This window comes from Brachypodium distachyon, chromosome 5 (assembly GCF_000005505.3).
Source record: "Brachypodium distachyon strain Bd21 chromosome 5, Brachypodium_distachyon_v3.0, whole genome shotgun sequence".
Taxonomy (NCBI): domain Eukaryota; kingdom Viridiplantae; phylum Streptophyta; class Magnoliopsida; order Poales; family Poaceae; genus Brachypodium; species Brachypodium distachyon.
Genome location: NC_016135.3, coordinates 19,061,544 through 19,087,902, shown reverse-complemented (window position 1 = coordinate 19,087,902; position 26,359 = coordinate 19,061,544). Strand labels below are relative to the sequence as shown.

The following is a 26,359-nucleotide window of genomic DNA, read 5'->3' as shown; positions in this document are numbered from 1 at the left end:
CATTCAGTCAACAAATAGTCTTTTCATGGCCAAGTCAGCAGATAATCTTGGCAGTTTAGAAAGCGTAAAATGATGGAGAAGTGCTGCTCACAATCTAATTATGGCGCCAAGCTTGTGCAACGGAAACAATCAGACATAAAGTATGATCTGATCGATCCGGGTCCACGCATGCATGTGTGGTCGTCTAGTCGATCGATCCATCCGGCTAATAATAGAGGGCCCACTAGCTAGACGAGCGAACTTTGGTCAACTTGCACAAGATCGGTATCAGTACCATGCCTGGATAAAATCAGAACAAACTATTCCGGAAATTTTGTTTTTCTCTTTGTTAGCTGATGTGTTCTGATACCTGACATTTTTTTAAGAGTAAATTTTAGAGAACCATAAATTCTGAGTCAGTCTTCTCAACAAGACACCATTTTTGCTAATTTGTCCGCAGAACCACAGGTTTTGTGTCTAATTATCTCACATCGTCCAAAACAACGATTTGACATTATTTCTTACATGTGGGTCCCCCGCCTGTCAGGTGCCACATCTTGTTCATCGAACCCCTTGCATTTTCCACATCTTGTTCATCGAACCCCTTTATACTCGGTACTAATTAACTATTCTTTCACACCGCATGCACATGATTGTATCATTTTATATCTTTTTTCATCTCAACAGCACCAAAAGGCTAGAAAAGTAATGTATAAACAAGAAACAATAAATCGTAAATGTTAAGAGAACTACGTTTGTTCGTATGTCTAGGGTAAAAAAAGTGTTACCGTAGTAGTATAAATCGCGAGCTTGTAATAGTTAGCGGAAAAGAAAATAAGAAGGGATTTTAATTGTCATCCCACTAAATCAGGAGATGGACTCACGTAGCATAAGGTAATATTTGATCAAATTAACAAAACTAATTACAAAACCCCCGAGCTATTATAATGTTCACAAAATGATCATCTAGTATATTAATTATCTCTATTACTAGGAACTAAAATTATGTAGTGAAAAAGAATGCCATCACACACCGACCAATAGTAGATGATGTGTATATGTTGGCCTACATTGATGCAGAATGTGAAAGCTGTCAAATCTGATTCCCTCCAAATGTTAGTTTCACATTTAGAAAAACAAAGTCCTCAAAATATAGTTTCACATTACACGTGTCCCCGGCCGTAAGGGTACACATGAGTTAATTTAGGATATTGGTAATCAACCATAGAACATAGCATGGGCCATGGGGGCTTATCAAGTCAGATCAAACAAAACAAAAAACTAGCCGAGTACAAGAGTGCGTGTCTTGAACCTGTGCAAAATTTAAAGTTTAACCTCGATATAGCGCGTGAAATGTCTGTATAGTACGTAAAACAGAGTTACTAATTCCGACTTATATTTAAGAAATATAAGCAAGTTTGGTTACTTGTATAAGCCATTCGTTAATTATCACGAAACGTCCAAAAGGAAGCACAGGTCCGGACAAGAGAGCATATCCATCCCCCCCAGCCAGGAGCCCAGGAGACGATCGGTTAACAGAAGCAAAAATTTCAGGCCATGAGCATGCCAAGCGAATGACCGGGGACAAAGCTCGCATCCCTATCCGCTCGGGGGCATGCCATCAGCGACGCCTTTGTCCTCTAGTCCGATCTGCATGCATCACGGCAAAGGGGGCGCGCGCGCGTGCGTTGCGCAGCACAGGGGAAAATGATGGATGCCTGCCCGCGGTTGCTCGATCGACCAGGCCAGCCAGCCAGCAGAACCACAACAACGGAAGGGGAGGAGATCGATCGAACACGGTGGAAGCAACAACACGCACAAATTATGCGCCCTAAATTATTGGCAGGTCCGGGAACTAGCTAAGCTAAGCTAGCTCCATGATTGGGAGGGCCACACGACGTGGTGCCATCTGGATCGATCGAGCCTCATGAATGATACCGGCATCGACTCAACTCCGGGGGAGCCCTGAATAATCCTGATCCGCCATGTAGGATAAGAGCGCGGCCCTTTTTTTGCCCATGGAGTCACGGCTCTCCGTGCGCTCTTCCTTGCGGCAACCGTTTTTCCCCCTGGCCTGCTCACAATATCCATCTCGGAAACCGGAAGGCGAAGAAACCCCTGCGTCATCTCGGGGGGCCCTGCCTAGGTGTCCGATTGTGGTTTGCCGCCTTGTCTACGTTTCCTGACTGTGCGTGCTAGCGATCGCTGGATCGTGATTTCCGAGAGCTTCCGTATAGTTCGCTTGAGTAGCACCTAAAATTTCGACGTAATATCTCATTTGCGCCTCCAATCTAGAGAATCTTTCTCTCCGTGCCAGTGAGGCTTATTTGCTACACGTCACTGGAAAAGGTATTTAGTTCCATCTGTATCATTCCGTTAAGTTTTTGCTAGTGAGGAACTAGCACCGTGGAGCGCCAGCACCCTGCGTCCGTTCACCATCTCGTCGATTTGCTTTTGCTTTTCTTTTTTGAAACCGGACACCCAAGTCTCGATCCATTAGTTAAGCAAAAGAGAATTGTGCCGTCATGGAGCAACGCTCATTGTGCCAAGTAAAAAACCGTTACAACGCTCATTGTGCCGTCGAGCATGACCGTAGCAAGGCAACACAAAACGACCTGGCTACCCGCACTCTCTCCACATGAGCTGAATAGAAGAAGATGATCGTTCAGGTTGTCCCAAGGGTCATCGTCATCACACATCACTCCTGAGCTGGCGGCTCCGATTTCACCGCAAATGACCACCAACAAAGCCCTCACTGCAATAGTCGTGCAAAGCTTGCACCGGCCCAAACGAACCGGAGGTAACCCTAGCCAACGCCTAACCATAAAAAATGCATAGACTTACGTAATAAAATATTGTAACCCATGACAACACATGGATAATTAGTTTTTTTTTCTTTCGAAAAGGAGAATAACTCCGGCTTCTGCATCATCTGATGCACACATCCATATATGGATAATTAGTTTGTTGTCTCTAAATATAAATGGAAAATACAATGGTAGTTAGGATTTTTCAAAACGGTGTTATAATATGTCGAAATTAACTTATATGGGTAGCTCATATTTGAAAGGTCGTCGATGCAAAAATAATTGAATTTGTTAAAAGAAAAATGGACATGTACATTGCATAGGACCATATTAGATCGACATTGCCTATCAATACAAGTGAATTGAACATAGTCATTCTTGACCTTTCATTGGTATGAAATATCAAGTTGAAAGAATTGGAGCAATATTCATGAAATATATAGAATTAGCGAGAATGAAGTATGTAGGCATATTGGATAAGAAATGACAAGTGAGGTAAGAAATTTTAGGTAGCACATATGTATAACTAACATGAATGAGGCAGGCGGAAATTTGTGAAGAATTAAATTGCTTAAAATGTCTTAATTCACTTATTACTGCAAACTGTTTCTTGATTTTGCGGAGAGTTTTCCTTGGCTCCGTTCTTTCTTTTGGTTTCATTAATGAAGTCGAGTGAATAACCATGTTCTTCGAAAGAAGTGCATATGGAAATTAAACTTCATTCATGTATATGTGACTAAATGCATGCACGCACATGGAAATATACGGTTCGATCATTTCTGCATGTCATTTCTAAAATTGTATTTCCCATCATGATCATGTCATGAACACTTAGGTAGGCCTCAGGCTTTTGACTTCCGATCTCTAGATATGTTACTATGCTAGTAGCTCGCACGCTAATTTAACCTCCTCTGATCTGAATTGAAAATACTTCAGATTGTCAAGGAATCATCTCAAAGACGTAAACCAAATCTAGTCCCTTGAAGCTTTTCAGTCCGTCCAGATACCTTCGTCTCTAAATCCTGCCCCTGAACCTTGTGACCGGCAGTTAAATCGATCGACACCCGTCAGGGCCAATCAAAGCCTACATTAATCTACCACTATCTTCTTCTAAGAGCAGCCTAGCTTTATGGTAAACGCGCGCACGAGACATCCCATCAGCAGCTACCAATTGGCATCCCCCAGAACTCTGTTTCATCTGAAATCTGATATTGGTTTCAGGGGGGGCTTATCTGACAGCAAAACTGGACACCTACCTCCTCCCACGACATTTTCGCTGTGGAGCTACGAGGGCTTGGCAGCGGCAGCTAGCAAGCTCGATCGATTCACCCGACAATTCAGATCAGGTCTCATCACAGCTGGGAGGGAACAACCCACACGGACCCCCTGTCTGCCAAATGCTGTCGAACTAATGGCCTAGCATCGGTCGATCAGATGGGCAAAATGGTTGCAGGTAATTATCGGTGCATTGCACCTGGAGTGTGAACCGCAAATGCTGTAATTAATCCCAACGAGTTCCATCGACAAGGAAAATTCCATTTTTACAGTTCTTTTCAGCTGTCAACGCTGGGATCACCATGGGGAATCGTGTCGCGAGGAGCTTCTCGATCGGCACGGTCGAGCAGGACACGGATTTAGCCTAAGCTATAGCTAGAATGCCCCCCTAACACACTCTCGTGTCATCAGATGCAGGTTAGTAAACATGATTGACGCATGATTAAAACACATCAACATGAAAGGGGGAAGAAAAGTGAGGGATAAGTCATTGGGAACGTTGGGAACGGGAGCTACTTAATTAACGGAGAGGTTACGCGACAAAACCGGTCAGGTAATTTTCGCCACACGGAAGAGACCCAGAGGGGTTAGTTTATTGCTTCCAAGTCCCGTTCCTGCGCTCTGAAAGATCCAATCGTGGCACGTACGCGGGGGACTGATTGGCTGATTGCATTATTGCGACGCGGCGACGTCGATCGAGAGAATGTTAGAGATGCATACACTCAAGCATGCATCGATCGATACCCAATAATTAATGATCGATACTTTCAGAAAAAAATTGCTATATTGCTGTATTAAGATAGGGATGATAATGTTAGGCATGAAAGGCTTAACTTAACGAAGCATGCGTAATCCTTTTCATGTACTGTACTACGTGGGACCAGCAAGTCGGAAAAATGTATCCTGGCGGGCTCTACCATCTACACTTGGCGAGCTACAGATTATTAGGGCCACAGGATGATGATTCACGGGTACTATACGTAGGATCTCTCATGCTTCCCCACCAAAAAAACTGGAGTTACACTGGACCCCTCCCAAATGATCCAAGAAAGTTTGTGTATGAAAACAAAGACCAATGCAGATAATGGCATTGGAATCCACGCATGCGGACAAATACCTGAAAGGAAAACATTTGGATGCTTGCTATGCAATGCTACATCTCAGACGTATGCCTGGATCGTAGATGCCAATAGTTTCCATGGCCAAGTTGGGGTTCACGCCTTATGTACTGTCTGAGTTAGTGTTTTAATACACAAGTTTCGTGCTACTAATAGCACGCACTTTCAACGACGTCTACAGATTACAGATTAGGTATTCGCACACGGTTAGAATTGTCTATCATACACAGTTTGCTCTTCCGTCACTATGCGGCGATATGCGGTTGAGTAACTGTTTGTGATTGGGGTATTCATCGCACACGTACGGTTTAGAGGAAGGAACGTGGCGATGTGCTAGCCAAGATGAGTGAAAGTAGAGTAAATTTCACTTTATACCTTCTTAACATCCAAAATTGATAGAAAGTATCTAATTTAAAAAACCGATCACTTGGTACCACATTTAGTGTTATTTTTACCCACCTTCTAACCCTGATTTGTTGATCTAAAAATTGTACTCCCTCTGTCCAACAAAGGATGTCTTAATTTTGACTAAATTTAGATGCATCTATACACTAAATACCATCATATTTTGACAAACTTGAGACATCTTTTGTTGGACGGAGGGAGTATCAAGTTTGACAAAATTGGCCTGAACAATAAATTGAGCTAGCCATGGTTTACTGCACGCCACGTCGTATACGTACAGGTGAGGGGCGCGCCCAACATGGCTAACTGATATGCGGCTTGGTTAAACCCAACGGGACGGTATGTTCATTGTTGGGGATAACCATACCATGTCGGTGATACTTCACTCGTACAAATCCGGCCGACATGACGTCCGATGAGCGGTTAATTCGACCTAATGAAGCGTGCACCATCTGCCAAATTCAACACATTTTGATAAATCAGGTACCAAAAAAAACACTGGGTGGTGTAAAGTGAAGCAAAAAACAATAATAAATGCAGTACAAACTAGTCAAATTTTAAAATAAGGTATTATGTGTCAATCCTTGAAACGTAGAAGTACAAAATGGAATGTACTTGTATGAAAATAACATGTGTTTTCTGATGCATTAATTGTAGAGCGTAGGGTCGATGCTACGTGAGTTGGCTACTGATATTCCCCGATCCACAAAAAATATTTTTTATTTTGTACTAAATCAAGTTAGTACAAACTTTTACTAAGTGAGCGATACTTTTAATGCGTCGAAAGAAGTACCTTTGAGGTTATACACAGATCCAGCAACAACGTGTGATTGGTCTCTTTTCCACTTTAGAAATTCAGTGGGAGCGACGCCCGACGCGGTGCTAATCTCGCAGAGACATGTGCAAGGCAAAAACAGATAGGAGTACTACCGAGGACGCTAGGTTGTACCATGAAACCCTGGACGGAGCAGGATTCCCCGCAGGCTGCAGAAGTGCAGATCGATGCGGCGCTCCGGTTGTCCTCCGAGAATGCGTCAGAGATGGATCGTCGGTTGCGGCTGTACCTTGCAGAGTTGCAGGCTAGAGGCTACTACGACAGCCGGTGGATCTTGGATTATGCGCCATGCCTACGCATAAAGGGTACCGGAAAGCGCCCTGTCGCAGCATTGGTGTTTTCTCGCCTATTAGATGGAGTGCATCTAGGAATTCTTTGCGATCTTACGTACTCCTAGTTAGAACTCCAGTCTCCAGATGCTGAGTAGTACTAATACAGCTCTTTCTCTCCCTTTTTTTGTGTGACAGCAATACAGATCTTCTCTGTTTCTCACTTCTCAGTTCCCCAGCCGGCCCTTCAGTCTAGGCAATTTTAGGCGTTACGAATTTGCCGAACCAAGATGCTCCTTCGTTGGAAAAGAAAGGCTTGCAGCCATCTGGGCTCCTGCTGTGGACACTGTAGGGTTAGATATTTAGCTCGGCCCAATACTACAGAAGTGGCGCACTTGCACATATCGGGCTTCGTTATTTGAGAAAGCTATCGGGCTAGTGGCAGCCCAGTAGTATTTGATAACAGGCCTCACGGGTTGCTCCTAAGTCCTAGGCCCGGCACTCATTCCCGGCCCAATGCGATAAACAACGAGGGAGAAAGGGTGCGACTGACCTTTATGGCCGCTGGGAAGTTAACTGGCGGAAAAATACGGAGGGGATCTTCCTTCAGATTTATTCCGTAGGAGTAGTACTGTGCAACTTTATGTGACGAGAAATTTTACTGGTCAGCGAAAAGATTCCCAAAGATTTTATTTTTCAAGAAACAGCCCGCAAATTATAAGGTTCTCACAGAGAAAAGCTCTCAGCATCGGACCATCGGTTCAGGCATTCCATGCATAACTACTATAATCCAACCAACCACATGTTTCATCCTAAGAGTCCCAAAAAATTCACTTTTGGTCAAGCAGCAAAGAAGAAGCAGAGACACTGTTGTTGTCTTGCAGATCATCAGGCGCTCTTGGACGGTGCCGGGTACTTGACGGCGTTCTTGACGATCTTCTTCAAGGCGGCGTCGCCAAGGTCGACGCCGCACATGTCCGAGAGCCGGACCAGGTAGAGCAGCACGTCCGAGAGCTCCTCGCCGAGGTGCTCCTTCTCCGCCTCGTCCCAGCCCGGCAGCCCTCTCGGCACCTCCCCTTTCCACATGAACAGCTCCGACAGCTCCCCGACTTCCCCGACCTGCAGCAACAACAAACAAAACTTCAGATGAATTCAGAAAAGTTCATGCAGGCCGGTTCCATCGTATCCTACAATCCTACATGACGAAAGTGACAAGTCCCAACTGTGATGGATAAACTACAAAGTAGTACATTGGTCTTGGGAGAAGGACAGGAGCGCTTGCTTTTTCCACACAGGAAAGATGTGCACTGAATCACATTCCATCTTCAGAAAATTCCGTGAGAAGTTGAGGGTGATCAATCACTGGCTACCCTGAGGTCTGAACCGGTATAAACACGTCGGATTCCTAATTGTTGAGTCGTTTCGACAGTGACGCTGGAAATTCGTTCCCGGAGGGCAAGGTACCTTGCACCACACGTGGGATGGAAGGTTCAACGCATGAAAGCTACACCATTGGTCATGAGTTATAAACTTATAAGAAAAGTAGTCACTTTTGGCTCACATGAACATACACCAGCTGGACCACAAAACATTTCAGGAGCAGGATATAAGGGTTCCCAAACATACCTGGCAGTTATATCCGAGGTAATCTAAATTTGAGGTGAAGGGTGACGAACTCAAAGGTCCAAATGTTCGGCGTCCACGAACCATTAGTTATATGGAAAAAATAAATAGGATAGATCTCTAGGATCTTAATTTGCGACTATGAGCAAATACCTAATGAAAAAGGATAGTCTTATTGAACGGTTGGTCAAAAGAGAACGCATTATAGTGCGACCATGTAATCCACACAACATATTTTAAAGAAAGATGCTACTGGATAAAAAAATAATATATGATGTCTTCAGAATGAAGCATTATGGGATTTACTGTTCAGCCCAATTCTTTAAACTGATGGAGGGTATTGTTAGATCATGCGCATGTGTAGTTTCAAAGATCGATGCTGTCCGCTCAATATTTTACAAATAAATAAACTAAAAGATTCTGGCACTAACGGTAACCGGTGGGTAGAAATATTTGGGACTTGCATCAGTAACAAAATACACCAAAAGGACCACCAGTCAATAGTAATCTACGAGTAATTGTCTACAACGGTAGCAGTATTGAGTGGTTTTTCAAGAAAGTACTACAGTATATTACTAGTGTCCTCGCCAAGGACCTGAAGCCATTATAATACACATACTAGTACTTCTGGAATTCCATCAAAATAACCAAGATGAGAAAATAAGAATTTCTACTGGATTTGATCTACATTAAAAATAAATAAAGATTTATAACATTTTTTTGTTTCAAACATGCACACACATGCGTGTATTTTCTAAAAAACGAAACTAAAATCCGTAATAATTCCGAAGCGACTCATCTAGGTACAGAAATCTAGCTAGAAGAATTGCCCGGAGCCATCTAGAAGAACTTCGCACGGCATGAAGGAGAAATTAGCAGAAACCCGCCATAAAATTCCTGATGACCTCTTTGGCGTGTAGATTTATTGATCGATAAAACACGGTAGAGCAAGATCAAGAACGAAACAGAAAAGGAAAAGAGGGTAAAGGGATCATAGCGATGCAAACCAAAGCAAGCAGAAGGTTCCTCGGGCTGTGGTGTTTTTCCCAGTCCCTCTCCTGGGCGAAGTCATCAAGCTTCTTGGACAGCTGCTTCAGGCTCACATCGGCAGCCGCTTCCTCCTTCCCCTTCACCACCTCCATGGCCACCTTCTTCTGTCCCTCCATCGATCTTGCCCCAAACCTTAAACAAACAGCACGCTTGCTTGGGAAAGCGCAGCTACGGGTGGAGGGATATATATATCTGGAGGCTTGCAGCAAACTTCGGCAGGACATTAAACAAATTTGGAAAGTGTTTAACGGCTGCGCGTACAGCGCGATGCTAGTTCACGCGAAAAGCTTTCTTCTTTGCTGCGTGAGATGGATGCAATTAATTGTCGCCTGGAATAGTCGGAGGGCTCCTGCTCAAGTTACGCCTTGTGTCTATAGCTAGAGAGATTCTATGGGAGATGAGCTTGCAGCCTGAAGAGCAAATTAATGGGGCCAGCCCGCAGTAGGGAAAAGTGCGCAGGAAAACATGGCATTAAATTCCTTCTATAACGAGTTGTCAGATATGGGGGCGCAGCCGATGCGTAAAGAGCTCGGGGAGGCGCACTTACGGCCGGCTGTCTGGCCAATTTGAGGAGGATCTTCAAGAGAGGCCGCGGAGTGGCGTCTCTCTCGATGGTTGCAGTACACCTTACGTGTCATATACTGGTGCATACCTTGGGAGAAACAGAACGTTGCTATATGGTCTAAATCTGTTGCCGTGTTGTGCACTGGTGCTCCTCCATGGCTATGGTAATCTGCCCTAGTGTCGAAGTTGTACCATGAGAAACAGCGCAAACAAGTCAAAATGGACCTAGCATGAGAAAGCTATAGTCGGAACATACACCCAAAAAATGCTTACCGGAATAAACAACATCATTTATATTTTGAAATGGACAGCAAAAATATCAGCAGGGTTTCCTTCCCCTGGTCTCAGTTGCCACGGGCCAGGGCTTGTAGTTCAGCATTTTGGGCTCACGGCCCAATATCTAATTGATGCCAATTTAACCCCATTCATCAACGTCCACGCAAAAGAGCCCAGAATCCCCAGCCCAGCGCTCCAAAAGCCCAGACCATAACCCCGGAAACCTCCCACAGGCCACAGCCACTCTAACCTAGATCGGACGACCAGAAATCCCGACCTCACGATCCACCGGCTCATGTACAACTGCCTGCCTTGGCTATATAGATCCGCAATCAAAACCCTCCCCTCTCTAGCCGCACTCCGCCCCCATCGTGTGCCTCCCTCCCGCTTCGCGCCGCCGTCGCCGCCGCCGCCGCCAAGATGGTAAGCTGACGAGACGTCTCCTCTCTTCCTCGGCGTCCGTTGTGTTGGTTAATGACGATGCCTCGTTGTTCTTGTGCAGCCGTTCAAGAGGTTTGTGGAGATCGGGCGGGTGGCCCTCGTGAACTACGGCAAGGACTATGGCCGCCTCGTTGTCATCGTCGATGTCGTCGACCAGAACAGGGTATTTTAGATCTTCCATCTCACTGCCTTTTATCTTTGTCGATCTGTTTTGGCCTGCGGATAAGAATGTAGTTTTAAGATCGTGCGTTAATTTCAGGTTGTTTCTAGCCTCTCTGTTCCCGGTGTGCTGTTGCTAATTGTTATAGATTTTAGCTGTTCAATTGATCTCGCTTCTGTGCGGTTGCAGTAGAGACTTAACTACACTGATTGCCTTCTCGATGGAATGTTGATTAGGCCTCTAGAATTCCTTCATATGACTCTTTTACAACCATTTTTTGTACTCCCTCCAGTCACTTAATATGGGACGGAGGGAGTAATTGTTTGCATTGTGTGATGTACATGATGATTTGTGAATGTCGATCGAGTTTTAGTTTTCAAGTGCAGTTTCTTGCTGTTGTCAGCAGAATTGCTTTGCAATCACCTGTTTTGTTCATTCATTTTTAATGATAATGAACACGTGTAACTGTATCTACCCATTCTGTGCTTCAGTTGGATATTATTTGGTTTCCTCACCTGATCACCCAGATATCTGGTTGCTTATTGAATCAAACAGCTATTCTGTGTTTGTATGTGAATTTGGTGATCAATATTTGTCAGTCTCCTGTATACAATTTAACTCCAGTATTTTGAGCATCATTGCTTCATTTATTTGCTTAGAGTTGTATAGATAATTTCTTATTCATCTTTTGTTTGGAGTCGTTTGTTATAGCCAGCATATCATGCTTTGCAATTGGTAATATTGCTGCAATATTTTCGAAGTGTTATATACCATGTTTTTATTGTTATTAATTAACTTTATTTCTATAAGTGAATCATATATCTGAAATTATTCATTGTCTCCCTCTTTTCTGTGACCAGGCACTTGTGGATGCACCTGATATGGTCCGTTGCCAGATTAACTTCAAGCGCCTTTCTCTTACGGATATCAAGATTGACATCAAGCGTGTCCCCAAGAAGGCAACCTTGATTAAGGCAATGGAGGAAGCTGGTGATGAACCGTTCCTCAACCGTTTCTCAAATCTATACTTCTATTGGAAGACAACTGTTCTAATGAAAGACTTGATGCTTGCAGATGTGAAGAACAAATGGGAGAATAGCTCATGGGGCAAGAAGCTGATTGTCCAGAAGAGGAGAGCATCCCTCAATGACTTTGACAGGTTTAAGGTCATGTTGGCCAAAATCAAGGTCAGAAGATCAGATAGATATCCTTTAGTAGTTAGTTTCTATATGTAACTGCTTGCGTGCTCATCTAATCTTACAATTGGTTTGTGAACAGAGGGGAGGAGCTATCAGGCAGGAGCTCGCTAAGCTTAAAAAGGAGGTCGCTGCCTCTTAGATCACGGCCTGTTGAGATTTTTACCGGCAATGTCTCGATGTTCCAAAATCCTGAAGTATTTCATGAGTTACTTACACTGTTATCTGGATTTTATCAGTCCTTTATGTTACACCTTGCAGTCTAGAGATTTTGCAAGAATCCTTCAGTCTATGATGTTGTGTTATGCGGTGTTATTCTCTTGTCTGTCATATCGTCCTGCGAGCCATGATGTCCTTGTTGTTTCCTTGCTGTGCGTTTGCTGCTCTTGGAATTCGTGGTCATTGACCAATGCTGCCAGTTTTTTTTCCATGTTCAGGTTTCTTGTAACCTGTAACAGGCACATCTTGGGGTGCTATAGAAGGACTGGAACTTGTTTGGACAAGGTACTCAGTTCAGATTGTAGGTTTTAGCACTGTATTTGCTTTAACACCTCAGGTCGGATAGTGTTGTTGCTTTCATTTTTGTTGGTTTCTGGGAGATAAGAAAAAGATGGAAAGAAATCGGCGGCATGTAACAAGTTGCCCCTGATTGAAAATGAATAATATGGCGGCAATATTGACCAATGATCTAATGGAGTGGGCACCGAAGCGGTCTGCCGATTTTGGACTCTTTTGTTGACGTACTGTATAACAATGTTGTTTCGGTGTGTCTGTGTATGCTTGTAACAATCTTGAAACATAGAAACGGAAACAACAATGATGCCATATATGAAACTTGTGCATCTTAAAATGGAAAAGATCGCCTTCTGCCCTTCTCCGCCGGTGCTCCTCGCTCTGGCGCCGAAGCCACTGGGGCGTATCCCAAACCCGTCGTAGCCTCATAGGTCACCACAAGGCACAAGTCCACAACTTGCCCATTCCTGAACACACGCCGCATCGGTGAGTTATAGGGTGCAGTTATAGGGTGCAGATGTTGACGTTGTACGAAGGCAGCCCCTCCGCCTTGCCACATTTTTCGGCCAAATTGGGGGGCGGACGCCGGCTCAAAGAATAATTTGGGGGCCAGCCACATCCCAGCCAGGCTCCCGATAGTAAATTGGGGCACCATTTAAAATTCATTGAAGTTGGCGAAATTTATTCAAATTAGGCGACATTTCATTGAAACTTGCGATAATTTACAAAAAAGTAAAATACATCTGAGGCCCCTATTTTTTCGCGAAGGTGTCAAGTAGGTCCCTAATTTTTGAAAATGCACGTTTAGGTACTCATTGTTTGTTAAGTGGTTCATCTCAGATCCCTCGCCTGTATGCACAGTTCCGGCCGCATGACGTGGCTGCCACCTAGGCTTTGGGCCCACACGTCAGGCGACTTAACAAATAATGAGGATTTAAACGTGCATTTTCAAATATTAGAGACCTACTTGACACCTTCGCAAAAGAATAGGTACCTCGGGTGCATTTTACTATTTACAAAATTAAAAAAACGAAATCAAACCCTACCCCTAGCCTAGTCGTCTAGCCAGGAGGCGCTGCTGCCCAAGCTGCTGTCGGAGTCAAAGTCGAAGCCGTTGTCGTCGTCGTCGTCGTCGAGGACGATGACGCCCGGCTCCTGCTTCACCGGTGTCGCCTTCTTTGCCGCCTCTGGCGCCGCCTCGTAGTCCAACCACGCCTAGACTTCGGCGTCGGAGGCCATGTAGCCCAGGAGGCGCAGGCGCGCTCGGCGGCGTGCTGACCCGGAAATTCTTCGGGCCGTCGTCGCGACGGTGCCGGACAGCGGCCAGCTCGGAGTCCGGTGTTGACGTCCACTCCGGTTTCGGCTTCGGCCAGACGGGGCGGAGGTGGCCGCGCGGAGGCGACGCGGCCCGCCGCGCTCGGGAGGAGGAGCCGGCGCCACCGCCCAGGTTGCGGGGGCGTCCGGCCAGCGCGGGAGGAGGAGCCCCGCCACACCGGCAGCGCCTGCTCCTCCGACGTGAGGTTGCGGAAGAAATGCTCCGCGATCCTCCCTCGTCGGCGTGCTCCCGTTGGCGTTAGCGGCACGGGCCTGCCGCCCAGGCTGAGAACCCACCCATGGGGAAGGAGGCAGTCCGGCGGCACGGGGTAGCCGGCCCAGGCCAACGCCTCCGCCTCATCGAGGCAGAGCCAGTGGCGGTCTTGTCAGTTGCCGGCCAAGGCAAGGTCGGCGAGGGAGGAGAAGGGCGAGAAGACGAATGGCGAGCTTCTGGGCGCCGAAGTTAACCCGTCGAGGGTGTGAACACGGCGAGAAACGGACGTTGGGAATACGCGGGAACGCGCCACGGGGAAGCCGAGGGGACTGGACGGTGGTTTGACCCGACGACCACCATTACTCGCCTGGGAAGCCGAGGCGAAGTTGGTGATGATTTATGTGGAAGCCGGTGTGGGCGATAAATGGCGCTGACAAGGCAGGCCCCCAACAATAAAACGCTTCGCCGGCGCCCCCCCCCCCCCCGTTTGGGTTCGTTTGGAAAGGCCGGCTATGTCGGATTTTATGCTCTGAGATTCCGATCCAAACTCTTCATCTCAAGTTTTACGCGCTTACTGTTGTTAACACGAGTCATGTATGTGCGATCGACAGTGACATATGTAGCTGCCATCTTTGCCTGAATACACACGTATGAAGTACAGCATACAATTTTCAGCTCGGACTCCATGCGTTTGATTAGGTATTCGCAGGTTATACGACTAAATGGGCACTCCTATAACGCATCGCTGTTATTCTACTCTGTTTACTTCCAAATGTATATCCAGTAAAGATGATTATGTGTATCGGAATCGGACCAGTCTTGGTCTTCCTTTATAATATTGGTTCGTAAGAATCTTTCAGAAAGGTGCCCATCAAGGATTCGAGGTAAATGTGATGATACATGGACACGTATCTGACTGGATATCAATGGATAAACCTGATGATGTGTGTCCGAATCAACAGACTCCGTTATCATCTGCTGGGCGGGTAGTTCTTGGAATTTCATAGGTACCACCTCATTGCTGCATGAGACACGCCTCCTGAAATGGTTGTTAACCCATAGGTTAGAATAAAAAGGGTATATCCATAAAGAAATTGGCAGAAAACTGCCCAGCGAATAAGAGTTCGGTAGAATGGTCAACTATGAACAAAGAGTTGACAACAGTTGGTTTCCTCTAACAACTAAGAGTACCCTGCCCAACCAAGTGGCAGGTATGGTTAGACATCTCCAAAAAAAATAAAGAGAGCACCCTGCCTATAATTAAAAAACATGTAACTTGCTTAATCAGTAAACACGTCTACTCAGCTAGGACAAGGAATATTGTCACCTGGTTTAAGGTGGGGAGATTTTTCTGATAACGTGCAATCTTCAACTTACAAGTATGAGTCAGATCTGATCGATCCCATTGTCACAATGTCTAAGCAGGCAAATATGCATGTGAAGGTGTCGAGAAAAAAAAATGCATGTGAAGGTGAGGTATATGACTAGATTCACTAAAGAATCGTTGAATCACATGAGCATATTCCCTAAGAAAAGAAAGTGTGCCCAATGTTCAGTGTTAGAAATGCAGAATTATGTGTCTATATTCTATCCCACCGACTTTTTTTTATTATGAAGCAGCATGTGTGATGCATGTACATGCCGGTTTTTTTCCTGGTGTGGAAATTATTATCTGCTGTTGACCTAAGGTGTTGATATTCTAGCAGTGTTTTAATGTTGTCTCCAAAGAAGATACATAAAGATCAGTAACTTGAAACCAAAGCTAAATGCATGAAGCTGCAGAGGAAGGTCGTTTCATAACTTTGCATTCTTAAATAGCAAGTGCCCAAACTGAATTGAAATAAATAGATGAAGATCTTGCATACCGCCTTTCTCTCTCGGTTGCTTGAACCATTGAGTTATATCCTGATATCCATATTCCTCACATAACACCCGTATGGCAGATCCTATCATGATCTGTGCAGTTCTGCAGCCTGTGTGTGGCTTCATCAATAACACGGGGGTACCAGCAGCCACTGCAAGACATTTCTCTTCTTTCATTTGCATCAAGCGCAACCGGAAAGCCCTTACAAAGGCCATTGAAGACCTGCAAGCTGTTGATAAGGTGGTTCAAGAACAAGTTAGCCTCGAAACCAACCAGCTCAACAAGTGCCATCCTCTAGTTAAATTATGGCTGAGAAGGGTTGATGAGGTCCCCATCCAAGTTGATGATATCAACCAAGAGTGTGATCAACTCATGCAATACTCTTGCTTCTGCAGTTCTTCTCTAAGCCTCGGCAAACGTTATCGCCTTGGCAAGCGTATTCTCAATGTTCTGGAGGACCTTGCAGGGTTAATCGAGGAAGGGAACCAATTTAAGGTATTTGGATACAAGCCTTTGCCAGACTTGGTCGAGGAGCGACCACGGATACAAGCCTTTGGCCTGAACCCTGTGCTGAAGGATCTCCGGAAATTTTTCAACAACAGCAACCTGGGCATCATTGGAGTTTGGGGCCCAGGAGGGGTTGGCAAGACAACACTCCTCAACACCTTCAACAATGAACTCAAGGAATGTGGCAGCGACTACCAGGTACATAATTGTGATAGGAAATTAGTCAACTAACATATATAAACACTTCGATGAGAATTTTTATTATGCTACTATGAGAAACTTAAAATGAGCATGGTAATGAAAGTTAATGTATGCATTTGAGTACTATTTCTTTACAATAAATTTGAATTAATATAAATACGAAGCTTCTATTTCTACATACTTCGTGCATCATACTGAATATGTCAAGCTTAAGTATAAGCGTACAAATCAAGCCTGTGTCCGGAAGTGCATGTGCAGTTGTTATAAAAAGCTCCAATACCAAATTTCTCATTTCACTAATTATGTGTCCACATCTAATCACTTAAAAGAAAATCACAATTTTCATGTGATGGGTTATGCAAATATTTCGCAACCAAACGAAAAAGGAGTAACTTATTTTCATTTCTCTAAATATGCATCTGTTGTCGAAAATTATATCACTTTACTCAAAATAAAAGCTAGTATGTGTCCTTTGTTTAATATGGCATTAGTTAAAGAAAGAGAATATTCACTGTAGTTTAAACGTGTGTTCTGAGAACACTGAATGTATACAACAAAATATACAAGGTATAAAAAATTAAACCACCTTTTTCCAGAACCCTACAAACTTAAATAGTTAACCATGTTGTTCGTTCTCAGAAATTTGAACGAGTATATATTGTCTGGTACCACAGTGATAATACTTTTCTACCTTGCATGGTTGCTCCTAGCACATGCACATTTCTGAACTTAATACTAATTGAATAAAGCACAACCCTTCTGCTCTAGCTCTGACAGATTTTGAATCAACACGAGCAGAAGTTCAGAACATCTCCTTTCCACGTTATTATATCCCCAAACATTTTCTAATAAGCAGGCTTTTACATCTGTCCAACAAAAAAAAGGTATTAGCATGGTGCCTCATTTTAGAACATTCTCTGTGTGATCTGAACATGAACAAGATCATAAGGATGCCATTAGGTAACCCATTCATTTGAATTTTTTTGACACTTTGGCAATCACAGAATGATTACTTTTGTACACTTGATTAATTGCAATTGAGTCAGAAGATTAGCTCCATGTAAATCCACCCTTACTATTACTTCACATAATTTAACTGAATCCTAATACTTCTATTGATCAAAATTGACTTTTGCTAGGTGGTAATCATGATTGAGGTGTCCAACTCTGGAATTCTAAATATAGCAGCCATCCAGCGTATGATCACAGACCGCCTTGGCTTGCCTTGGAATGATAGAGAGGCAGAGCAAACTCGTGCCAGGTTCTTGGCAAAAGCTCTGGGCAGAAAGAAATTTATAATTTTGTTGGATGATGTCAGGAGCAAATTCCAATTAGAAGATGTTGGGATTCCTGTCCCAGACTCTGGGAGCAAAAGCAAGTTGATTCTTAGTTCGCGTTACGAGGATGTTTGCTATCAAATGGGAGCACACCAGAGTTTGATCAAAATGGAGTACCTAGAGAAGGAGTCTGCATGGGACCTGTTCCAAAGCAATTTGAGCACTCATGCTATCGCAGCCATTGAGGCACCGGGCCCAAATAATGTCGTAAGGCAGCATGCTGAAGCAATTGTCCAGAGCTGTGGTGGTCTGCCACTTGCACTCAAGGTAATAGGGAGGGCCGTGGCAGGACTAAAAGAACCCAGGGATTGGAGCTTGGTGGTGCAAGCGACTAAAGATGACATAAAGGACTTGCATGGAGTCCCAGAAATGTTCCATAAACTGAAATACAGTTATGAAAAGTTGACAGAAAAACAGCGGCAGTGTTTCCTGTACTGCACCCTTTTCCCAGAATATGGCTCAATCAGCAAAGATAAGCTTGTCGAGTATTGGATGGCAGATGGGTTGACATCTCAGGACCCCAAGCAAGGCCACCACATAATCCGTAGCTTGGTGTCAGCATGCTTGTTGGAGGATTGCAAACCAGACTCCTCGGAGGTAAAAATGCACCACATAATTCGTCATCTGGGACTTTCCCTTGCAGAGATGGAAAATTTTATTGCCAAGGCTGGAATGAGTTTGGAAAAGGCACCATCTCACAGAGAGTGGCGAACAGCTAAAAGGATGTCCCTCATGTTTAATGATATAAGGGACCTTAGTTTCTCACCTGACTGCAAGAATCTTGAAACTTTGCTAGTTCAACATAATCCTAATTTGGACAGGCTCAGCCCAACATTCTTCAAACTCATGCCTTCTTTAAGGGTCCTTGATCTTTCACACACCAGCATCACAACTCTTCCATTCTGTACAACATTGGCAAGGCTTAAGTATCTCAATTTGTCCCACACATGCATTGAGAGGCTTCCTGAAGAGTTTTGGGTGCTCAAAGAACTAACTAATCTAGATTTAAGTGTTACCAAGTCCCTTAAAGAGACATTTGATAATTGTTCCAAGCTACACAAGCTAAGGGTGTTAAACCTCTTCCGAAGCAACTACGGGGTTCATGATGTCAATGATCTGAACATTGATTCCTTGAAGGAACTCGAGTTCCTTGGGATCACAATTTATGCCGAGGATGTGTTAAAGAAGTTGACCAAGACACACCCTCTAGCTAAGTCGACACAGCGCCTTAGCCTCAAACACTGCAAACAAATGCAGTCAATCCAAACGTCAGACTTCACACATATGGTGCAACTTGGAGAGCTTTATGTTGAATCATGTCCTGACTTGAACCAACTTATCGCCGACTCTGACAAGCAAAGAGCTTCTTGCCTGCAAACACTCACCCTTGCTGAACTTCCTGCCCTCCAAACAATCCTCATTGGATCTTCACCTCATCACTTTTGGAACCTACTAGAAATTACAATCTCCCACTGCCAAAAGTTGCACGATGTTACCTGGGTTCTGAAGCTGGAAGCACTTGAGAAGCTTTCTATCTATCACTGCCATGAATTAGAGCAAGTTGTGCAAGAAGCAGTCGACGAGGTGGAAAACAAGACTTTTGGGGTTGAACAGGGTAGCATTTTGAAATGCAGGAGAAAAAATGGTTTCTCTGAAGAACAGGAGATACATGGTATGGTAGATGACTCATGGAATGAATATGCCAAAGGTTGCCAGAACATGACCAAGAGTGGGCGGATCAATGGAAAAGGGCAGCATGTAGGCTTCACAAGACTGAGATCCCTTGTGCTGACTGGCCTAAAAAAGCTTACAAAGATATGCATCCCAATGGATTTCCCTTGTCTTGAAAGTATTAGGGTCGAGGGTTGCCCAAATCTGAGAACAATTCCATTGGGTCAAACATATGGCTGCCAGAGACTAAATAGGATTTGTGGATCGTACGACTGGTGGGAAAAGTTAGAGTGGGGTAGCAAGGACATAATGGAGAACAAGTATTTCATTCCCATCCAAGATGAAGACTAGCACAAGCATGGAACTATTTAAAGTACATTCTCACCGCAACATGATGGTACAACACAAATTACTGATATATTTATGTTTATTTATGATGTACAGTAGATACCAATCTATGAATATGTATTAATTGCATTCATATTTTCAGATTCATAAATAAGTGGCTATTGTATAAGCCTGTTTGTAGTCTGTACATAACCAAAACTGTATAAAGTGTATATGCTGTGTTGTGCACACCTTGTATTAGACCTTCCTTTAAATGCCTAAACTGAAATGCCAGTACAGCAGCTCATACGGAGTTTGTAGACTGCAAGGGGGCTCCCACTGTGCAGCTGCATTTGCTTAATTTGCCACATAACACCTAAATAACAAATGAAATGTCAGTTTCTAGTTTCGAACAGGAGACCAAAGGCTTAGAGAAAATTGTCATATAAATCAGAAAACGGACCAAACTTTGCAAGATCGAAAATCCTATATACAATGAATGACGTCCTGCCATTCAGAACATGAGGTGTCACTCACGCATATGGTCGAACAGCTTGCAGGCATAGTGGGGATCAGTTCGGTTTCACGAGGACCTTCCGTGAGAACATCCAGCAACCAGAATCCACTACTCCTCCAGGCTCCATTTGACCAAGGTCACTCACGGGCTTGCGCTGCCTGAGCAACAATTTGCTGAACATCCGGAAACCACAATCCTTCAGGAATCAGGATGCGCCTGCAGGATGGCAGCCCTTTTTTTTGAGACAGAGAGAGAGAGAGAGAGAGAGAGGTGCGGACCGAACCATCGTGGCTAGCAGATCCATAAGGCCAAGAGGGCCACCTCACGAGGGAAGGTTTGGGCCGAATCCTGGCAGGGCAGCCGGCGTCGGCAGCCAAAGGCCCATATCAATATTAGTAGAGCCTACCATTGTACCATACCGGTTGGGGAAAGGTTCCTGACATCCTGCGGCACGAGCACGACGACTCTATCTATTCTGTCTATCATCCCCAACCTCAGACGCAAATCCCGCGCCCAGCCACCAGATTCCAGGTTAAAAAAAAAAGAAAATACATTCACCGCCGGCTAAAAATCCCATATAGCATGGACTACGAGGTCTTCTAGTCTTCTAGAATCCTGCGGCTGCGGGTGGAGAAGCCGACGAAACCTGCACAGGAGGGCAAGCACCAGTTCGCCGTCGCACGCAAGGTGCTTGATGAATTGTTCCACATCATATTTGGCTTTGCTTGCGCTGCTCTCCTTGAGCAACTACTAGGAAACTAAAAGGATGATCGCGGGGAGACATTTTCGCGTCTTCCACTGTTCCACACTCGGTTTCGGCCGGAAGAGTCTGACATTTCCAAGTTTCCCTTCTCGAATGATGACTTCTTCTTGCCCCCCAGTACCCAACTGCGCTGGGATGCGCGTGGATGTTTTCTCTCGACATCCTAATCACCATCGGCTGAACTGTCGCCGCGCTTTCTTTGTACATACATTTCCACGGGATCGTGTTGCGTCGCGTCTCTCCTTTGCATTGCCTTGCTCTATATAAGCCTTCGTAGTTCCCTGTATTTGCATCTTCCATGCCTGCCTGGCTGCTACATACTCATTGCTGTTCCCTATGACTGACGCTATTAGCGCGGCTGGTTCGTGCCTTCAGCCCATGTGCGAGTGCTTGACTGGCACCGGCATTCTTGACGCTGCGGCCCAAAAGGTTGCCGCGTTCCTGCACCTCAAATCCAACTGGGGTGATCTCGAGAAGGCCAAGGAGCTACTGCATGCCGTCGAGACAACGGTGAGAGCGCAAGTCACTGCGGAGGTCGACAAGCTAAACGTTTGTGATCCTCAGGTGCAGGTCTGGCTCAGGCATGTCGATGAGCTACAGTTGGAGGCCATTGATGAGGAGTATGGCCAGTTGATGAAGTATTCTTGCCTCTGCCAGTGCACCGTGCATGCTGCTCGTCGTTCAAAGATCGGTGGGCGTGTTGTTAAGGCACTGGACGAGGCGAATAAACTTATAGAGGAAGGGAGGCAGTTCAATAAATTTGGATTCAAGCCCCTGCCGAAGATTGTTAGTTCCTTGTCTGAAGTCAAGACGTTTGGTTTGGATACCATGCTGAGTCAGCTCCATAATCTGTTTGAGAATGGTGACTCAAACATAATTGGTGTGTGGGGTCAAGGAGGTGTTGGTAAGACAACACTCCTCCATGTTTTCAACAATGATCTTGAAAAGAAGTCCCATGACTATCAGGTATGATGGTTCTTTCTCGAAGACTGCAATTTATGCCTCAGGGGCATATTGGTGTTGCTATTTAAGAGTTTAAATATAGGATTGTTTCAGTGGCCATGCTTAAATTTGGTACCATATTCAATTAAGATCTTCTGTAGAACAACTTTCTTCTGCGCTGCCAAGCATTGCAGAAAGAGCAGCAAACAATATTTCAATGTAGAACAGCTATACAATGCGCTGAAGGCTGAAGATTGATGTTCTTGTACAGGCATAACGAAATTTAACATGTCCCTCACATGCACAGAACAGTTTCTTTTTTCTTCGAGAAAATCACACAACTGCTTGCAAGTACTGAACGTAGAAATTTGACAACTTTGTAGGTACACATTAGCCACTATACATGTACATGAAAATTGCATTCTTATTTAATTATTACATCATGAAATTAGGGTGTGTCATTTTGCTGTTTCCCACAAATTTCTTAAATGCTTGCTTTTTCAAGCATATTTAGAACAAGTAAATGGGCATAAAATGTAATTGCATAAATTAGTATTGTTTGTCTTTCTTTTTAGCATGCAGTAACTTTTTGAAGCATGCTTGCATCTCTTTTTGATACATGCTTCTTCACTACTATATCGCCATTTCTACTTTTCAAGTATTTTTGATAAATCACATTCCAACTGGCTCATGTTGCCACTTTTCAAGTATTTTTTATAAATTTTCTTACTTGCTTGTGCCAGGTTGTTATCTTTATTGAAGTATCCAATTCTGAGACATTGAACACAGTGGAGATACAGCAGACTATCTCCGAAAGGCTTAATTTGCCATGGGATAAAGATGAGCCAACTGCCAAACGGGCCAAATTCTTGGCAAAGGCTCTGGCAAGGAAAAGATTCGTCGTGCTGCTTGATGATGTAAGGAAGAAATTCCGACTGGAGGATGTTGGTATCCCAACTCCAGTTACCAACAGCCAGAGCAAGTTGATCCTCACATCACGTGACCAAGAAGTATGCTTCCAGATGGGTGCACAGAGGAGCTTGATTAAGATGCAGATTTTAGGTAGTGATGCTTCGTGGAAACTGTTCTTGAGCAAGCTGAGCAAGGAGGCTAGTGAAGCAGTTGAATCTCTTGGTCCTCAGAATATTATTATGGAGCATGCGAAGGCAATAGCCCAAAGTTGTGGAGGCCTACCACTTGCACTCAATGTCATTGGGACCGCTGTGGCAGGCTTGGAAGAAAATGAGTGGAAATCAGCTGCGGATGCAATTGCTATCAATATGGACAATTTTAATGGTGTGGATGAAATGTTTGCTCAGTTGAAATACAGCTACGACAGACTCACACCCACTCAACAACAGTGTTTCCTGTACTGCACTCTTTTTCCAGAGTATGGATCTGTTAGTAAAGAGCAACTTGTCGATTATTGGTTAGCTGAAGGTTTGCTATTAAATGATTGTGAGAAGGCTTATCAGATAATCCGCAGTCTTATTTCAGCCTGCTTGTTGCAGACCAGTGGCTCAATGTCAACAAAGGTAAAAATGCACCACATAATCAGGCATCTGGGGCTTTGGTTGGTTAGCAAGTCAGATACTAAGTTCCTCGTTCAACCAGGGATGGCCTTGGATAATGCTCCACCAGCTGGAGAGTGGGAAGAAGCCAGAAGGATCTCCATCATGTCTAATAACATCAGAGAGCTTTGTTTCTCACCAAAATGCAAAAACCTCACCACATTGTTGATGCAGAACAACCCAAACTTGAACAAGATGAGCACGGGATTTTTCAGAACTATGTCATCCTTGAAAGTGCTTGATCTTTCTCATACCGCAATAACATCACTTCCGGAATGTGAGACATTGGTTGCATTACAGCATCTGAATTTGTCGCACACACACATTATGAGATTACCTGAGCGCCTATGGTTACTGAAAGAGTTGAGGCATTTGGATCTCAGTGTTACTGTTGCACTTGAAGATACCCTGAACAACTGCTCAAAGTTACATAAGTTGAGAGTGCTCAATCTCTTCCGCAGCCACTATGGGATCCGGGATGTTGATGACCTAAATCTTGATTCCCTGACGTCACTATTGTTCCTTGGAATCACGATTTATGCAGAGGATGTGCTAAAGGAATTGAACACACCTCGCCCTTTGGCAAAGTCAACACATCGCTTGAACCTGAAGTACTGTGCAGAGATGCATTCAATCAAAATCTCTGACCTGAACCACATGGAGCACCTCGAGGAGCTACATGTTGAATCATGCTATGACCTGAATAAAGTGACTGCCGATGCTGAGCTTACAACTTCTCGCTTGGTCTTCCTGACCCTTTCAGTCCTTCCCTCATTGGAAAATATCATTGTTGTACCGACTCCCCATAATTTTCAGTACATCCGCAAATTGGTCATCTCAAAGTGCCCCAAGTTGTTGAACATCACATGGGTTCGAAGACTTCAACTGCTTGAGAGGCTTGACATATCTCATTGTGATGGGATGCTGGAAATTGTTGAAGATGAGGAAGTTTACAGTGAGGAGCAGAATGGAGCACAAATGAAAATACAGGATCATGATTCAGAGAAACAAGAAGACCATGCAATGGTACAAACTGGGCACACTGACTTCGCAAAGCTGAGGTTGATTGTATTGACTGATCTTAAGAAGCTGAGAGGAATTTGTAAACCGAGAGAGTTCCCATCCCTTGAGACCCTTCGGGTGGAGGATTGCCCAAATTTGAGAAGTATCCCACTGAGCAGCGCGCGTAGCTATGAGAAACTGAAGCAGATATGCGGTTCGTTTGATTGGTGGGAGAAACTGCACTGGGAAAACAGTGAGGAGGAGGAGGCGCGCATGGAGAGCAAGTACTTCATTCCAATCTGACAGAATCCCAATTTCAATGGTTTTCGCGATACATGCAGCAGCGGCTTACTTCTGTCTTGACACGGATAAGAGGTCTCTTCTAAAGTTGTTTTAAATAGGTTATGTCAATTGCTGATTACACTCCTGTGTATGATATTCTGTAAATTGCTGGTATTGTTTTTTTTTTGTTTTGACAAAGTAACTGTATTCCATTTCAATCATTTGTAATGTGCATATAGTCATTCAACCACATGTAAATTGCTGGTATACTTTCATGTACATGATATGATTTGTCATTTAAACAATATAATAAGGTTCATAGCTAGTGTCACCTTTCCTAAGATTGTAGTGATCGGCGTGTGTGACGAGATCAGGAGAATTGTATGCCAGTCAGGAGTGGAGACCAGGTCCAGTGCATCAGTAATCAGTTTAGATGCAATGGAGATGGCGACATATGTAATGTGCATACAATCATTTGTAATGTGCATATAGTCATTCAACCACATGTAAATATGCGCATCGGCACTGGAGATGGCGACGTCCCCTCACCTATCCTTGGCAGGTTTGGATCTGCTTGCATAGACATGACTCAATTCTTCCAATGTTGCTTACCTGTGCAGTTGTAGGGCCTAACTAGCTAGGATGTGGGTGTGGATCTTTCTTTTGCCACTAGTTGGCGTTGTTTTTGCTGATCCGGCATTGTAGTAGCCTTATGGCTTCTCCTCTTTAATCGATGATGCACCCGCTGGGTTGCATTCTAGAAGAAAAAAAAGAAACATTGCTTTGTCCAGAGTTTGTAAGGGGTATTCCCATCTCTCTTGTTAGAACCATGTATTGCTTTGTCCAAAGTTTTGTTCCTGCTCGGTTTTAAAGCCCTAATTTGGTTTGTTCTACGTTCCTGTACCCATTTTTTCAGAAGGAAAAGGAGAATGGAAAAGGAAATCTTACTCTGGTTAGAATTGATAGGTGTTATCTGTTTCTTAGGAAATTATTTGTCAGGAAGACAGCTGTTTTTCAACTCAATGGGCAGGATATGTTCAGAACAACAATTTCTGTTAGGTAGAAGTCAAACAACGTATATTCATTTTAGCATTTTCTCGAACAAAAACAACACTTGTGATAGCTCGGTTAACTCGAAATATGCAATGTCAATTCTTTGTCACTGCTGGCAACAAAAGGAATACTTTTATATGCACTCATGCTAATCAAAGAAGGAAGCATTACGGAGACTTACACTTAATCTCCCATTTATTTCTACCAAGTACCGCATTTAGAAAAACTTACGGCGTAGATTATGCTCACTTCCACGGTAGCAGTTTGAATGACTTCCGTACTT

General features: G+C 44.2%; 4 protein-coding genes and 1 long non-coding RNA gene across 7 annotated transcripts; 3 read left to right on the top strand and 2 right to left on the bottom strand.

Moving 5' to 3' along the window:
* Nucleotides 1-7,448: 7,448 nt before the first annotated feature.
* On the bottom strand, nt 7,449-9,986 carry LOC100839966 (dCTP pyrophosphatase 1). Its single transcript, XM_003580081.4, has 2 exons — nt 9,319-9,986; nt 7,449-7,807 (listed from the first exon to the last, which is right to left on the bottom strand). The coding sequence occupies exons 1-2, from the start codon at nt 9,583-9,585 to the stop codon at nt 7,577-7,579; spliced, it is 498 nt and encodes a 165-aa protein (XP_003580129.2). The 5' UTR covers nt 9,586-9,986; the 3' UTR covers nt 7,449-7,576.
* Nucleotides 9,987-10,470: 484 nt separating this feature from the next.
* On the top strand, nt 10,471-12,345 carry LOC100839660 (60S ribosomal protein L14-1). The gene is made up of 5 exons (XM_003580080.4): nt 10,471-10,624; nt 10,704-10,805; nt 11,663-11,792; nt 11,877-11,989; nt 12,081-12,345. Exons 1-5 carry the CDS (start codon nt 10,622-10,624, stop codon nt 12,138-12,140), a joined length of 408 nt encoding a protein of 135 aa, XP_003580128.1. The 5' UTR covers nt 10,471-10,621; the 3' UTR covers nt 12,141-12,345.
* Nucleotides 12,346-14,837: 2,492 nt separating this feature from the next.
* On the bottom strand, nt 14,838-20,883 carry LOC100840275. 3 transcript variants are annotated; one of them, XR_001404913.2, is made up of 5 exons: nt 20,747-20,883; nt 20,484-20,679; nt 20,199-20,322; nt 15,905-17,477; nt 14,838-15,078 (listed from the first exon to the last, which is right to left on the bottom strand). It is a non-coding gene; the product is annotated as an uncharacterized LOC100840275 (long non-coding RNA). The 3 variants fall into 3 exon arrangements; XR_002960832.1 differs by having other exon boundaries at nt 20,785-20,873; XR_733144.3 differs by lacking the exon at nt 20,747-20,883 and having other exon boundaries at nt 20,484-20,738.
* On the top strand, nt 15,976-20,190 carry LOC100843741 (disease resistance protein RPS2). Its single transcript, XM_014896126.2, has 2 exons — nt 15,976-16,608; nt 17,751-20,190. The coding sequence occupies exons 1-2, from the start codon at nt 15,976-15,978 to the stop codon at nt 19,968-19,970; spliced, it is 2,853 nt and encodes a 950-aa protein (XP_014751612.1). The 3' UTR covers nt 19,971-20,190.
* Nucleotides 20,884-20,968: 85 nt separating the features above from the next.
* Nucleotides 20,969-25,348, top strand: LOC100843432 (disease resistance protein RPS2). Its single transcript, XM_010241832.3, has 2 exons — nt 20,969-22,192; nt 22,912-25,348. The coding sequence occupies exons 1-2, from the start codon at nt 21,563-21,565 to the stop codon at nt 25,042-25,044; spliced, it is 2,763 nt and encodes a 920-aa protein (XP_010240134.1). The 5' UTR covers nt 20,969-21,562; the 3' UTR covers nt 25,045-25,348.
* Nucleotides 25,349-26,359: the final 1,011 nt, after the last annotated feature.

Excerpts from the sequence above, each read along its gene's own strand:
- LOC100839966 (XM_003580081.4), bottom strand. The coding sequence starts at position 9,585 with ATGTCCTGCCGAAGTTTGCTGCAAGCCTCCAGATATATATATCCCTCC. Across the intron at positions 7,808-9,318 it reads GGAACCTTCTGCTTGCTTTG|GTCGGGGAAGTCGGGGAGCT; the intron begins GTTTGCATCGCT and ends TTGTTGCTGCAG.
- LOC100839660 (XM_003580080.4), top strand. Across the intron at positions 10,806-11,662 it reads ATGTCGTCGACCAGAACAGG|GCACTTGTGGATGCACCTGA; the intron begins GTATTTTAGATC and ends TTCTGTGACCAG. Across the intron at positions 11,793-11,876 it reads TAAGGCAATGGAGGAAGCTG|ATGTGAAGAACAAATGGGAG; the intron begins GTGATGAACCGT and ends TGATGCTTGCAG.
- LOC100843741 (XM_014896126.2), top strand. The coding sequence starts at position 15,976 with ATGGCAGATCCTATCATGATCTGTGCAGTTCTGCAGCCTGTGTGTGGC. Across the intron at positions 16,609-17,750 it reads AATGTGGCAGCGACTACCAG|GTGGTAATCATGATTGAGGT; the intron begins GTACATAATTGT and ends GACTTTTGCTAG.
- LOC100843432 (XM_010241832.3), top strand. The coding sequence starts at position 21,563 with ATGACTGACGCTATTAGCGCGGCTGGTTCGTGCCTTCAGCCCATGTGC. Across the intron at positions 22,193-22,911 it reads AGAAGTCCCATGACTATCAG|GTTGTTATCTTTATTGAAGT; the intron begins GTATGATGGTTC and ends TGCTTGTGCCAG.